The 15237-nt window shown below is 35.7% G+C and overlaps 2 protein-coding genes across 3 annotated transcripts in view; one reads left to right on the top strand and one right to left on the bottom strand.

The window, feature by feature from the left end:
• Mdh2 (malate dehydrogenase 2) overlaps nt 1-6861 on the top strand; it is a 137747-nt gene extending 130886 nt beyond the window's left edge. Inside the window, exon 8 of the mRNA XM_090406025.1 lies at nt 6519-6861. Within this exon, the coding sequence (XP_090262151.1) occupies nt 6519-6647 (129 nt within the window). The 3' untranslated portion in view covers nt 6648-6861. The remainder of the gene's footprint in view (nt 1-6518) is intronic.
• The window catches only part of nmo (serine/threonine-protein kinase nemo), a 362063-nt gene continuing 353675 nt past the window's right edge, over nt 6850-15237 (bottom strand). For both annotated transcript variants that reach the window (XR_016549577.1, XM_090406022.1), the window contains one exon: nt 6850-10017. Coding sequence is in view for 1 of the 2 variants with exons in the window: in XM_090406022.1 (XP_090262148.1) it covers nt 9963-10017 (55 nt within the window). In the remaining variant the exon portion in view is untranslated. The remainder of the gene's footprint in view (nt 10018-15237) is intronic.

The raw sequence follows: 15237 nt of genomic DNA, 5'->3' as shown, positions 1-15237 counted from the left end.
CCAGAAAATGATGAAATACTTCTTTCAATAGTTTTTCCTTTGTTTCAAATTTTACTTAAAATTATTTTGTTAAAATTGAACATGACTGATATTTAGTGAAAATGGTTTGGACTGCAAAGGATTAAATTGCATTTACCTTCTTGACTGCTTCTACATATACTGTGAAAATGCAAAATTACTTTTATGACGCTGAATAATTTTTGCACTTCACAAAAATCTGCAGGCTAGTGAAGGGTGGTGATGTTTGTCTGATTAAGCAAAAAAAAAAAAAAAAATCTTATTCCTGAAATTGCTAATACATAAAAAAAAGTGATTTTTGCCCTTCTATTTTATTTTTAATTAAAAGGCAATAATTGCTATTTTTTATGTATTAGCAATTTAATTCTTTGCAGTCCAACCCACTTTTCATTAAACATCAACAGCTCGGTTTTTTTCAGCACAAAAAGTATACCATCTATGCAATCCTGTTTTTTGTGTACATGCGTGTGTATTGTTACATCGGCACAATTGTCTCCAGTAAGCAGAATAGTAGTTTTAAACCAGGTAATTAAAGGCAGCCTTTTTTGTTTGCATTCAGTCCACAGTGGACTCTGAATGATACAGCCTTGTGCAGGGTGAAAGGAGGGTTTACAGGAATCATGCATCTTTAACAAATGGACCACAATCAGCCAAATAGCAATGCAGTGATCTTTAAAGAGCAGATTATAATGTAATGTCCCTTAACAGATAAGGTATAGCTACTTTTACAAGTCTGTTAGCTAAATACAACCAACTACTGGTGCCATACAAAGAGGAACACTATAATTAGAGGGGAAAAAAATGCATCTGAAACAACAGCTCTGGTTGATCCATACTGATGAAAGTTTATTTTTCACTTGGTTAGAATATAATAAATTTAGTTTAATCCTTTATCCAAGTGTGAGCAAACAAAGTTTACGCCTGAAAGTATCTTCAGGACTGGGGTAAGGTGGTACAACACCAGGGCGACTGCTTGCAAAGGTGGAGCAAGTATATCTCAGTATCTCCCATAATGCAAAACACATCTCCTTGCAGATATGTCTAATGCTATGCATTAAGGGAAGGGCCACTACCCAGCCTAGTTTCGACCTTTATTGAGGTCTCTTCAGTGGGAGCCAGGCCCAAGTGGAGATACCAGCCAGAAGCATTAGCAAGTCATCTCTACCTATAGGAGTTGCCAATTGGTGTGCCACCTTTTTAATAAATTACTCTGGATTTAGAGGAAGATGTTGAAAGTTTATTTTTCACTTGGTTAGAATATAATAAATTTAGTTTAATCCTTTATCCAAGTGTGAGCAAACAAAGTTTGCGCCTGAAAGTATCTTCAGGATTTTTGCATTGTGGGAGATACTGAGATATAGGAGTTTTGGTAGCTTGCTCCACCTTTGCAAGGAGTCTTCCTGGTGTTGTACCACCTTACCCCAGTCCTGAAGATACTTTCAGGCGCAAACTTTGTTTGCTCACACTTGGATAAAGGATTAAACTAAATTTATTAGATCCATACTGATAGCATGTCAGGTTTTAACATTTCGTGGTGATAAGGGTGGTCTCTTGATCAGTTTAATAAAGTACCTCTAGAGTAGAATAATAAACCATTTTGAATTATCTAGCCTTGAAATTTTATTGTAATTCACTGCCTGCTCAGTCATTAGATCTCAAGCCTACTTGGAGCATCTGTGGGATAAGTAGATGTCAGCAAGGACCAGATGTTTTGGTCTGAGGCAACTTTAATAATCCAAGAGTCAGCATAGTAAGCTCCTTTTCATGTGATTCACCAATTAGTTTGCATTCTCTTCAGATTTTTAGAGCTGACCAGTTTGTGATGTCAACCAGTCGTTGCTGCCTTTTCCAAAGAGATTCCAAACCTTCAGAGAGTTTTAATTAACACTGTGAAAAGTTACTTTTCATGGGATTTTAACACTTTCCACACCTCATAGAATGTTGAGGACTTGGGGTTTACTCTTAATAGACTGGCCATAGATACATATACATACAGCACTTGAAGTAATTTTAGATGATGCATTGGACCTTAATTCATGATGTAGTTACTTATGAATTATAACAAGAATTCATTTAAAGATATCTGATCTTTTTAATAGTATTCTAAGTAAATTATTGTTCTTATTTATATTTGAGTAAAATCAACCCACCTTTGGATTTGGTTACAATGATTGCAGTGAGACTAATGTATGTGTCAGTTTTGCAGGGAGGTAAAAATCTGGTTACCTTGGTATAAGCCTGGCTGAAAGTCCTTATAGAGGTTACATGAGTGCTGGATGCAATTCAAACCCAGAGACTTTTCCATCCAAAAGGATAAATGTCCCACCATCCAATGTCCCACTACAGTATGGGCTGCTAGATCAACAGAAAACAGTTAAGCAAGCCATCATAATTTGAACCCTAAATTCCTAGAAGGTTCAATGTCATGAATTGAGGTTGCATTTTTGGAAATACATTTGAGCTATATATAATATCACATTAAAATCCAATGAAAAATAACTGTGAACAGTTATTTTTCATTGGATTTTAATGAGCTCATTCTAGGTTATCTCTGACAGTTTCTGCAGCATCCAAATGCTGAATTTTCTTCAAACCTCTTGGATTGTTAGGGCATCTTCCTCAACTGCCTTATCCAGGCATAGCACCAGTTTTTTAAAACAGATGTGTGTGTGTACATTATTTTGCAATGTAAAAGTTAGTAGATAAATAAGCCATTATTGATTCAGTTATTAGAGATCATTCATACCAGTTATAATATTCCCTTGCAGTTATTTGCTGTTGTTTCAGCCAGAAAACTGCTGGCGAATACTCATCACAGGCACCTCATTCTTATAGCCATTAAAAAAAAAAAGTAAAAGTAGGTGGTTGCAAAACAGAGGGGTCTACTGTACTTGAATATTTCATTTGTAGAGGGTGGGCTAATAGCATTTAGAACTAGGTTCTTCTCCTATATCATTATGGCTGTAGTGCAGGTAATGGACATAATATCTGTGTTTCTTCAGATGTACATTGCACAAATTTAATTTTAATGGTTCTATTCTGTTACTTCTTTCTCAGCATTCCTGTAGTGCCCTGCTGATCAAAACTAGATTTCTGGGTTTTATTCTATCAGGGTTCAGTTTCTATACAACATCCTACAGTTTTTTTTTTTTTTTTGTATGTGTATTGTTACATTAGCAGAATAGTAGTTTCAAACCATGTAATTAAAGGCAGCTTTTTTGTTTGTAGCTTCATAATGGAAACAAAATAACTGAGGAGGGGGGGAGGGAAGAGAAATTATATATATATGTAAAATTTATATACAAATATACAGTTTATTAGGTATTGAAACTAATTGTTTTGTATCTACATTGATTAGCTTTAGTTCTGTGATACATTTAGGGAAGGGGGGAACCTTCATATAAAAGTTATTAATAACTTATACTTATTAATTGATGTGGGAGATTGGTATTAGAGGTTCTGTGGAGACGGAGAGTTGTACAGTAGGTGTCCTCCCGTGATGAGTCTTTGGACTCCTTGGAGGTGTCATGAATAATAATAATACTTAACATTGAATCAGCAACAGTCTCTGACCTACCCCTTTCAAATCATTAAGAACTTCAAATGAAAAATTATTCATATCAAAATTGGCTGATGTTATACTTTAACCTATTTAAATATAATAAAGCCAACTTTATTAAACCATTTGAGAGGCTGCATTTTAGGAAATCATTTTATATGCTGGAGACAGCTAGTTCTACTTCATATACTATCAACTTTAGTAATATTTGTCTGCAAGTGCCAGATGATGAGACATCCTAAATTGGTAATGGATACACAGATACTGCTTATCAATCATGTTGAAATGTAATGGAGAAAACACATATCTAGAGATAATTATTAACTAAATTTATTTAGCTAATAAATTACTCTTACTATTTTGCCTAGATATAATTCCTGGCATCTGTTCATGTTCCTATAATAAAAGGAAAGCTTCCTCCCTATTGCATACACAGCAATTCATATCTACGGCATGGCCTGCTATTCCAGAATGGCTGTAGTGCAGGTAATGGACATAATTTCTGTGTTCCTCCAGGTGGACATTGGCAAAATAGAAAAGCTTGCAAAAGTAAGAGATGCAGTATACCTAGCATGGCTTAGATGGAGATGTTTCAGTGAGAGGATAGGGCTAGCTAATTTTTGGTACGGATTTAAACTCGATTTTTTCTGTAGTGCATTGGATGTTCAGAATGGCAATTAATATACATCAGCTAAAAAAATTGTAGATGTGATTGATTCTTTTAGATAGATCAGTATGGTTCAATTAGCTAAGGTTTTGATATAATGGGAGAGGTGGTGATTTGTATGTACTTTCTGGTGGATAGGTTTTCTGAAAACAAAAGGATAAGGATCCAAGTTGATGACTCGAGGAAGAGCAGACAACTATTGTTTTTCCTTTTCAGCTGTGAACTATATCTTTAGATATTGGCCATTGAGGTATGCTAAACACAGCACTAAACTTGCCCCCCCCCCTTCTCAAACCCACAATTTGGCTATGCTACATGGACAATGTATTCTCTATTTAGCCACATTGCAGGGTATGTTGAAATTGAAAACGTTTTTAGCACATATTCTTAGCACCAAATATCTGTTTCACCATTGAAAAAGGAAAACCATAAATGTCTGCCCTTCTTTGATACACCAGCACCTGACTATCTTTTATCCTTTTGTCTGTAGAAAACATACCTACATTAGAAGGTGCATACACATCACCACACCTCACAGCAATGTGGTGTTATCAAAACCTTGGAAAATTGAGCTAGAACCATACTAATCTATCCATAGAAATCAACACAAAACTATCACTCCCCCCCCCCCCCAAAAAAAAAAAATCAGTTGCCATTCCCTACAACCAGAGCACCTCAGAAAAAAATCTTGTGAATTTTAAAAAAGTGAGATATATAGAGACTACCTTCAAGCCATGTGGGAAAAAAAAAAAAATAGCTCTTTTACTTGCTTACCAAAAGATCCTCTCCATCATCTAGGCCATCCTCAGCTTTACAGCATCCTTTGCTGCTGATAACTTTCTCATTGTGGATAAACAGGAAAAATTACCAATATTTATCTGAAGGAACATAGTTTCTATGTCCATTACCTCCACTGCAGCTATTCTGGATTAGCAGACCATGCTGGATCCCATGAAGGAGGGGGAAAGAGTCTGTTTTATACAGGAACAAATAATTTCTGATTTGTATATGCCACAGCATTCACCAAATCTGAAGACTTTCAGCAAGTTTCGATCACTGCACCCATAGTGGATGCCAGTTAGAACTGTAAGATTCGGTTTTTCATACTTCATGTTTGCCTTCCTGTGCATGCATACACATAGTTCTATTTCTTTGTGCCCATGAAGATGGCTTGGCAAAATTGGCATAGTAATTTATTAGCTGAATAAACTTAGTAAAAAAATCATTATCTCTATATGTGTTTTCTTTATTAAACTACATGAATCTTAAGTTATAGATGTCTCTTCATTGCTAGAGGGTGCTGTGGACTTTAAAGAGACAGTATAGTCTGTATCAAACAGTGTTAGCCATATGTGACAGGCTTTGTTATGGAGTGATCCACATTTTCATCTGGAATGTCAGATTTTTGCCATTAAACATATTTGAACAAAAATTTCTTTCTCTGTCATAATTAGCAATTTTTATTTTTATGCTGTCTGGATGAGTTGAAGGATTTCTGGGATGTGCTTTTTTCTTTAGGCTATTTACCTCCCCCCCTCCAGTAGAATATTGTCTCTTAAGTGCACAAAAATTTTGTTGTGGATCCACCAATATAGATAGAGATGTAACAGATATGATCATTGAATAAGTTCATTCTTAATTGAATAAACAAACTTTTTTTTTTGTTCTGCATATGCTAATGCATTTTTTTTTGACAGAACTGCCACAATCAAGACTTTTTCTATATATGTAATGTAATAAATTCATTCTGTTTCCTGAGTTACATGCTTTTTATACTAAAAACTGATCAAAACAAGATTGACATCTTCTTTAGTGAGCCTGGAAAATGAAGTACTGTTGCTATAGCTCCTTTTTCCCAAGCAAGCACTAAAAAAAATCCTTCTGAAAAGTGGTATTTTGAGTACTTTGTGTGTGTGTGTGTGTGTCAAGTAATGTCAATTTCACTAAGTCCTAAGCATGTTTTTTCAAAGAATTAGATAACATGGAAACTCTGCTAAAGATCAAAAATGGAACATTCGATGCACTTTACATTTTCATTAGGTAGGGTAGTGGTATTATACTGGACAGTAGGAGTTGAACCTAGAGAAATTATCCTTTTAGCAAACTATTAATCTTTCAGTGAAATTGTACCACAGCACATGCTTAAATGATTTGTAGCAAAATAGTTCAATTCAGTAATTTTTTGAGTAATAAAAAATAAGTGATCTTAATATGTAGGAAACTATTAGTTATAGTTTGTTGAACCTTTAATAATAATGATGAACTTTATTCCAGCCATCTGGTTTAGCCAAAAATCTTGGTATTGGTAAGATTTCACCCTATGAAGCAGAACTAGTAAAGACAGCATTACCAGAACTAAAAGCCAACATTAAAAAAGGAGAAGAGTTTGTATGCAAGTCATAATTTCACAGGAACTTATATTGTAAAAAAAAAAAGTAATTTATATGAATAGATGAACTTAAAAGGGTCAAAGTTTTAGTCAGTTGGTGTAATTTTTTTTTTTTTAAATGACTAGTGTGAATGCTATTTATGTAAATCTTGGATGGAGAAGTGATGTGGAATATCTGCTGCTGTAGAACATAAAATATGGAATTAAATTTCACAATAAGAAAAAAAATCGTTTTTTATTGCAAATATTTATGTATAAAAACGACCGTTTCATTCTATAGTATTTCACTGGCAACATGACCATATACACAAGACCTACTTTACATTATGGATGTTTATGTATGGACCATAGCTGGGGAACTCTAATCTGCTAAAGCAAGAGTAACCATATATACTATATATCTATTTTTACTTCCATCCATTTGCACTACTAAAATGTCACAGCTACTAATAAAAAGCATAATGTTACTCTTGCTAATGCAGGCACAAAGGACCCATTATACTAATAAAGAAACAATTTATGTGCACAACTCTGGATTAAATGTCAAAATCAAAATTTAAATTTCATTAAAAAATAACAAAAAAAACTTGTTATGAATTAAAGAGACAGACTACAGTTATTAGAATAAAGTAGCCAGTGAAATTACATTAAAGGAATCACTATTTGGATAAATGTAGATTTGTAAAGAATCTCTGCCAACTTTTTTTTTTGTTTTTGCTTTTTTATACAAGAAAAAAAAAATGGAAATTACCATTGAACTTACAATAAGTTCACTATACACACAGCTATTAGTCAAATACACACTAACACTCATCCCAAAAAACTAACTTCACTGCAATTTTTTTCTTTTTTTTTTCTTCTTTTTTTTTTTTTTTTTTTTTTTTTAGCTTTTACAGACAACATGCATAAAGGACACTTTCAAAACACCAATGCTGTGTGCTAGAAGGAAAAGGCAAATGTTCTGCACACAACATCCAGCTCTTTAAAAGGATGTACTGCACAGGACAGTTACAGCTTGGTGCTATTTTGGCTGCATTTTATTTTTACGCTTGCATAACAAATATATTGATTTTACATGTATTTGAGAATTAATTTCCATTTATATTGATAATGTGGCAAAACTTTTGCTATTCTTTGCTAAGAGTCACTAAGTGGCAGTATGCATAACTTAAGAGCACACATTACGTAACAACAAAGTGAAGACACTCACTAGTGCTGCCACTGAAAGGTGCATAAAAATTGCAGTGAACATTCAAAAAACAACACTGAAGTATAAAACACAATAGAATGTAACATTACAAAGGGAGATCAGTGGTCACCAGTCACATGCACAAAGCTATGCATGCAACTAGTAAGTGGCAGTGTTTCTGGAAGTTCATCACCCACAACTGATTGTGTAACAAGACCAACATGCAAAGTGCAGAATAAGAAACACTAACCTTAGCACTTTTGCTACTCAGAATCAGTGTGCTATTTCAGCAGAGTATTTATAACTGTACAGACTATTGTTATAATAAAGAAATGAGTTTCTTCTCCACCAAGCAGAAATATAAAGACAGCTGTGTAAAATGCAGCTAATGATTTCATCTTCGCTATGTACTAATTTGCATACATGACATTGGCACACTCGCATTGCTACTAGCAGATTATTCCACTTTACTAAATTTTATTTTCTTCTCTCTCTGTGATGTAAAATATGAGGTATTCCTGAAGCCTAATAAAATAGGCAGTGTGTAATGTAGTGCTGGTCTAGAAGAACCAATTCTAACACAAAAGTAATTTGGCTAAATTTTTGTGAACACTTGAAAGTTAACACTGGTACTAGTCATGTACACAAAACTGGAATGCACAACTGATGAGTGACACCATCTAAAAACCTAATACCAACCCAGTATCTCTATAATGAGGGATTAAAAAAACCAATACCTACTACAATTAAACAATTTTCCCCCTTAACACATTAGTAACAACTAGTTAAAATGACAACACAGGGGCCTTTTATTAATTTTACACATTACAATTAAACTAGCTATTTCTTTGGACACAGAGGCAACCCAAAAACCCGTGAAGTATGGATCAGACAGTTGTGCACAGCTACTTGGGTCTGCTACTATCAAGCCTTCGTTGTTTCAAGTTTATCACATGACTGTTCATTCTATACTGACTACCTGCTATATACTGGCCACAAAACTGTTCAAAAACCATCCATAACATAGGTGTATGTAATAACAAATATTTGCTGGGTTTCTCTACAGAAATGTAGCTATTGAAAAGAATTATATATGTTCTTGTCTTAAATTCTGCTGTGGTTATTATACCCAGATTTATTGAACTTCATACTAACAATTCATATATAAAACAATCTATCCTACACAGAACTAAAGCAGCTTCACAAAGATTTTTTTTGTTGTTTTTTTTACACTGTCATTACTTCCTATTTACTATATGGAAGGCAAACCCAAGAAGTAGTACAAACTGGCAGGCTGTATATAAAAGACTATCACACTTACACTGATGACAGTAGAAAAAGACATGACTAATATATATATATAATATATATATTATATACACGACCAATGACAGTAGTGACTGATGACATGAGCAATGGGATATGAGGAAGGCTACCAACTCCCAGTCACCATCTTTCCTAAACAAAACACCAACTTTTTTTTTTTTTATTGTGTCCAGCATGTACTATTGCAGACACAAAATTCATTAAATGATTGTTTTCTTTAACCATCTCAAAACACACAGCAGATGACATTTTCTTCCTCTTTCTCCCGTACTTCCTGCTCTTCTAAAGTTACTGAGATTGCTGAAGCTTCACATCCTTTTTTTTTTTTTTGTTAATGGCCATTAAACACAAAAGTTTTCCTCACAGGGGAGTCAGTAGTTGCATTGTCACATTAAGGAACATGAAAAAGGAGGGGGGAGGGAAACAGAAAAAATAAACATGGATGATGTCCATCTTCATTAATCCCATGTAGTCTGTTTCTACAGTTCATTTTGCATGGGGGAATAACCACTTTATATGTAAATATTCATCTTGAGAGATGTGTGCATTATCCTCAACAAGTTAATATCCATTTGAGGATACAAGATTTACCCAGCAGCCTAAAGCTGCTAGCAAAAATCAACTAAATAAAGAGAAGTGGCATTTTTAAGTTGTTTAGGCAATAAATTAAAATAGAAGCTGTGACTCTGAGGAATGATTGACTGGCAATAAGACTTGCATAGTGAGCACCATATAAGGAAAATGGATGGCGCCGGTGACTGGAGTGGTATGGAATGGCGCCAGACTGGCAGGGCACTGATTGGCTGGTCTAGACTCACTCCCATTGATGAGGGGATGGAGGCAGTTCTGAAGGATGAGCAACTGTTGAGCTGAAAGCATATTAAAAGTGAATTTTAGGCATATTATAGCTATGAAAATAACTATTCAAAATGTAATTCATTTATTCGTAGAAAACAAGAGAATAAATGATAGATATTAATCTATCATTTATTCTTAATCTTTATCTTCCAAGATAGTACTTAATGGAATTAAAATATACATTCATGTTAAACACAGAAACAATGCCTCTCAGGGTGCATCTTCATCCTTATTCACTTTCTTCACAAGTGGTAAGCCATCTGAGAGCAACAAGAAACTAACATGAACCATGCCTATTTGGATTTACAAAGCCATGAGATGCAGTTTAAGTATCAGGATAGTTTTTGTTGTATTGGCATTCAGGCATAACCTCTCCTTCAATGGTAAGAGAATGCATAACAAATATGGTTACCAAGATTAAGTGGTTATGCTTAAAATGAAAAGTTTTAGATGAACTGGTATTTTTAATCAGATGTGAAGGTAACATTTCAAGTTAAAAAAAAAATAACTAATACATGAAGTCTCCCTAAAATGTCTATATCAGTATTTTGAAGAATGGGTGTTACAAATGTTTCATGAAATTTTATAATTTTTTGGAAGTTATTTAATAATCACTTAAACACTAATAATTCATTATTTTTTGTTTATCACAGCATTTTCATTACTCACAACTGATGAATTCATTTATTGCCTGGTGAACCAGTGGGATTAATACTTGTGTCAAAAATACATTGCTTTGAAAGAATCAATGGACACATAATGTGAGGAACAAACAGCCATGATACCCACCTTAAGATGTAGGACCTCCTTTCCACAGGTGTACAATATGGGAATTTTGGACCATTCTTCTTTTGGGCTTGTAATGAGGTCTTGGACTGTTGTGGGACAGATGCCTCTTGACCTCACCCAATGCTCCAGTTTGTGATCAGCACTCTGTGGAGGACAGTCAAGTGTGATGATTTTATGTCCACAAACCATGCAGTTATAGCAGCCATATGATATGTTGTATTGTCTTGCTGAAAGAGACAATGGTCTTTTCCATAGAAATGCCATAAAGTAGGAAGCATTGCATTGTCCAGATACCTCTCAAAGTTCACTGTTTCATGGCACCACAACGGTCTGAGGTCAAACCAGGAAAAAAAAAAATAGTATCACACCACCACCTCCGAATTTCATGGTTAGGGTTATGCACTCTGGCAAGAGATGTTCACTGGCATCTGACACACTAACCCGTGTCAATCTGCTCAGTAGAAGAGGCAATGATTGGCTATACTTCTCATAGTATGGACTCATTTGATTGCCAGGAAGTACACCAATGGGTACAGATATGCATTACCTCTGGGTAATGCATATGCGTGAAGAAAGAAGAATGATCCAAAAGTGTGATTTATTGCTCCATAACATGCTCTCCAAGCTTCCATGTCCCACTGTACATGCTCATTGCAGACGATGCTGCATGTTGGTTCGGGATATGGTGGGGCTTGCATATTTCAGTTCTGAATGTTTTTGTGCAGATTTCTGTTCCAGTCGATGCCTGGAACTCCACATTCAGCATGGCCGCTTTTACATATTATCTTTTGTGGCATCCTATCACAATGCCTCTTTCAAACCTCATCCAAATGATCATACTCCCAACTTGGGAGTATGATCATTTCTGTATCATATTCCTCCAGTTTATACTAGCTACAAACACGTGACTCGTTACATGGCATGATGCACATTGCCCATGGGGGGTGTCTTTTGAATTCCTTCCAGGCAGCGTATATGCCAAGGTTTTTAGTTATGCAAGTACACTATATAATTAAATAAACAATATATATAAATGAAATGAAAAAGTAATTTTTTAATATATTAAAACGGATGCCAGAAATTATAACACTATGATTTAGTAGTGTACCAGCAGACTGAGGTGATATCTAACAAAGACTGTTCAGATGTAAAAGAATAACACTAATCCAGTGGTTTCCAAACTGTGCTATAGCAAACTCACAAACAGCTACTGAGCTGTTATGACACAAATACATAGTAACCTAACTACAGTCATCCCTCGACCTAAGTCCTCTCAAAGATACATCTGTGATCCCATAAGGGAATAAATAACATTTTCGGCTATACTTTTGAACAAGACGCGAGCGTAAGGTAAAGCATGCACAGCGGCAACCTTCCTCGGCAGTCAACACGTGTCTTCAACAGTTCCTCTGTTGATTTTGTGTTTGAGAAATGGGTTATTTGTGTATTTATCGTATTTTGCGATGTTTTGTGCAACATGGCCCTACATGCACAATCAAAAAAACTAGTGAAGAATCACAGAAAAAGAGGCAAGTAATTGATCTTGAAACGAAGTTACAAGTTATAGAGCAACATGAAGCTGGTAAACCCATCAATGTGATCGCACATGACTTCGGATGGTCTCATTCTACAGTGACTACCATTTTGAAAAATAAGGATAACATCATAGAAGCTGTGAAAGGATCTGCTTCCATTAAATCGACAATAGTGACGAAACAACGACAAGGTCCTATCGGTGATATGGAAAAGCTACTTGCATCATGGATAGAGGACCTGAACCAAAAGCACATATCCCTTAGCACTATGACCATAACCACTAAGTCTCTTCAACATGTTGAAGGAGAAAGCAGAACCCGATTATGACTACGAATTCAATGCTTCTTCCGGTTGGTTCATGAGATTCAAGCAGCGTTTTGTGCTAAATAATGTGAAAATGTATGGGAATCAGCAAGTGCTGAGAAGGCTGCCAAGGAGTGTGTGGAAAAATTGGATAAAATTATTAAGGAGGAAAATTATTTGCCATAGCAAATATTTAATATGGATGAAACGTCCTTGTTTCAGAAAAAAAATGCCCGAGCAGACATTCATCCACAAAAAGCTAAAACCCATACCTAGTTTCAAAGCTCTTAATGACCGTATTATGATTCTGTTATGGGTAATGTGGCTGGATATAAATTGAAACCATTTGTGATAATGGCATAGTGAGAATCCATGAATCTTCAAAAAACATTAGGAAGCATGCTCCCAGTTCATTATCGGAGCAATAAGAAGTTGTGGATGATTCAAAAATTGTTTGAGGATGCCTTAATCAACTGTTATGCGAGTGAAATAAAAAGCTATTGTGTGAAAGAAAATGTAGAATTTAAAATTTTATTAATTCTAGATAATGCTCTAGGTCATCCATCTTATAGCGGTGATCTTCAACAAGTTCTAGGTCATGTTTCTCCCTCCAAACACTACTTCATTGATCCAACTGATGGATCAGGGAGTTCTTGCAGTGTTTAAGGTTTATTATCTATGGAGCACTTTTTCACAAGCCATTTCTGCTACTAAAGGAAATGACCAGACTCTCATGCAATTCTGGAAAACATGCAATATTTATCATGCTATTAAAAATATTGCTGTGGCCTGGGACGAAGTGACCTCTCAATGTATGAGTGGCATATGGAAAAAGACATTAAAAAGGTTTGTGCATGATTTTGGAAGTTTGTAATAGTGGGCCCAGCAAACAATCTGAACCTCGAAGTGAATGATGATGACATAATTCAACTCAGAAAGTTCCCCTGAGGTGTTGACCAACGAAGAATTGGTCGAACTGGAGGAATACCTGTTTGAAGAGGGAAAACGAGAAACAGGAAGAGGAAGTTAAACAATTTACAGTGAAGGGTCTTGCAAAAATGTTCTTTGCAGTTAGCGATGTTCTCAAAATTGTTGAAGACATGAACCCCAATGTTGAACGCTACTTAATAATAGAAACTAAAGTACATAATGCATTTGCTTGCTATGAACAAATTTATGATAAAAAGAAGAGGAATAAGCAAAGCACATTGAACATTTTCATCAAAAAAAAAAAGGTTACCAGAAGAGCCACAGCCTGATCATTCACAGTTTGTGGAGGAAGATTTGGATCATTATTCTCCTGTTTTATAGTGGAATTAACAGACAGTACAGTTTTATAGTAAGGTTTAAAAATTAAAATGACAGTATACTTATTATGGTTAAGTCCCTAACCTCTATAACTCTGTTGATTTAATGTATCGACTTACGTCCTGCCGGATGTAAGTCGAGGGATGACTTACTATCATGTGGTTGCACTCGACATTTCAAAGGCTTTGCCACAGTTTTGGATCAGGTGTGGCACAGGGGCCTACTTAATAATCCTATGGTCTGCCTTCCACACTCTGCAACTGGATCACCAACTTTCTCACTCGTCACTCACTGTCATGGTGGACTGTTTCCTCTCCTCAGATTCCCCCCACCAATGTAGGAGTACCCTAGGGTACTCTTTCACCCACTCCCTTCCTCTTATATATAAATGACCTGCTCTCACAGACTTTCAATCCTATGATAACTTTTCTGATGTACACTGCGTTCCTCCTTTTCATTCAACAAACCTTGTAGTGCTCAAGTATTAGAATCCTCAAAATCTCTACTATGACAGTGACCTTAACTCTGATCTCCTAAATTATATCCCAGTGGGGCAAGGACAACATTGTAAACTTCAGTGCCACTAAAAACTCAGTCCTGTCTGATCTGATCTGTTGCAAGAAAGAGCTCACATCCCTCACCTTCAGTAACATTGAGATATCCAAACATGATCAGATTTCTCTTCTTAGACTGACCTGCATCTTTGATCTTTCCTGGCACAACTACATTTCAACTTTAGCTTCTGCAGCCATCAAAATATGTAATATACTTTTTTGCACAAGAAACTATACTACAGGGTGCTTAAGGGTCAAAGCTGTATAACTGAGAGGTGACCTCCACATAGCCTTTAAAGGAATGTGGAGAACTCACCAGGGGTTCTGACTTAATGTCCAATCCTCAACTTCTTGTGGTGCACCCTGTTGGGTATCTACCTGGATACTGAACGAACAAGGATGGGCTGGCAATTTGGGATTTAGCCGACCAAATTGTATTCTTATTGGCTTAAACCAATATACAAAATGATAGTACAACATGACAAAATTTCATGCCAGGTGGGAAGTTCCCTAGCGGTGACAACAACAAGGCCCCTGTTGTTGTCGCTAGGGAACCAGGGCAAACAGCGAAAAGTCAGCTACTGGAACAAATCCTAAAACACACCCCAACTCAATATCACCAGAAATGAAGATCGGTACTATCAACATAAGAAGCCCGAATCGCAAAGAAATTGAGCTAGCTGAGGAATTGGATAAGTACCAGATTGACATAATAAGGGGGGCCTGAAACAAAAAAGGCAA

Source organism: Typopeltis vanoorti, chromosome 16, assembly GCF_054136105.1.
Source record: "Typopeltis vanoorti isolate ZY-2024b chromosome 16, IOZ_Tvanoo_1.0, whole genome shotgun sequence".
NCBI classification, from domain to species: Eukaryota; Metazoa; Arthropoda; class Arachnida; order Uropygi; family Thelyphonidae; genus Typopeltis; species Typopeltis vanoorti.
The sequence above is the reverse complement of the archived record's forward strand: the minus strand, read 5'-3'. Positions and strand labels throughout refer to the sequence as shown.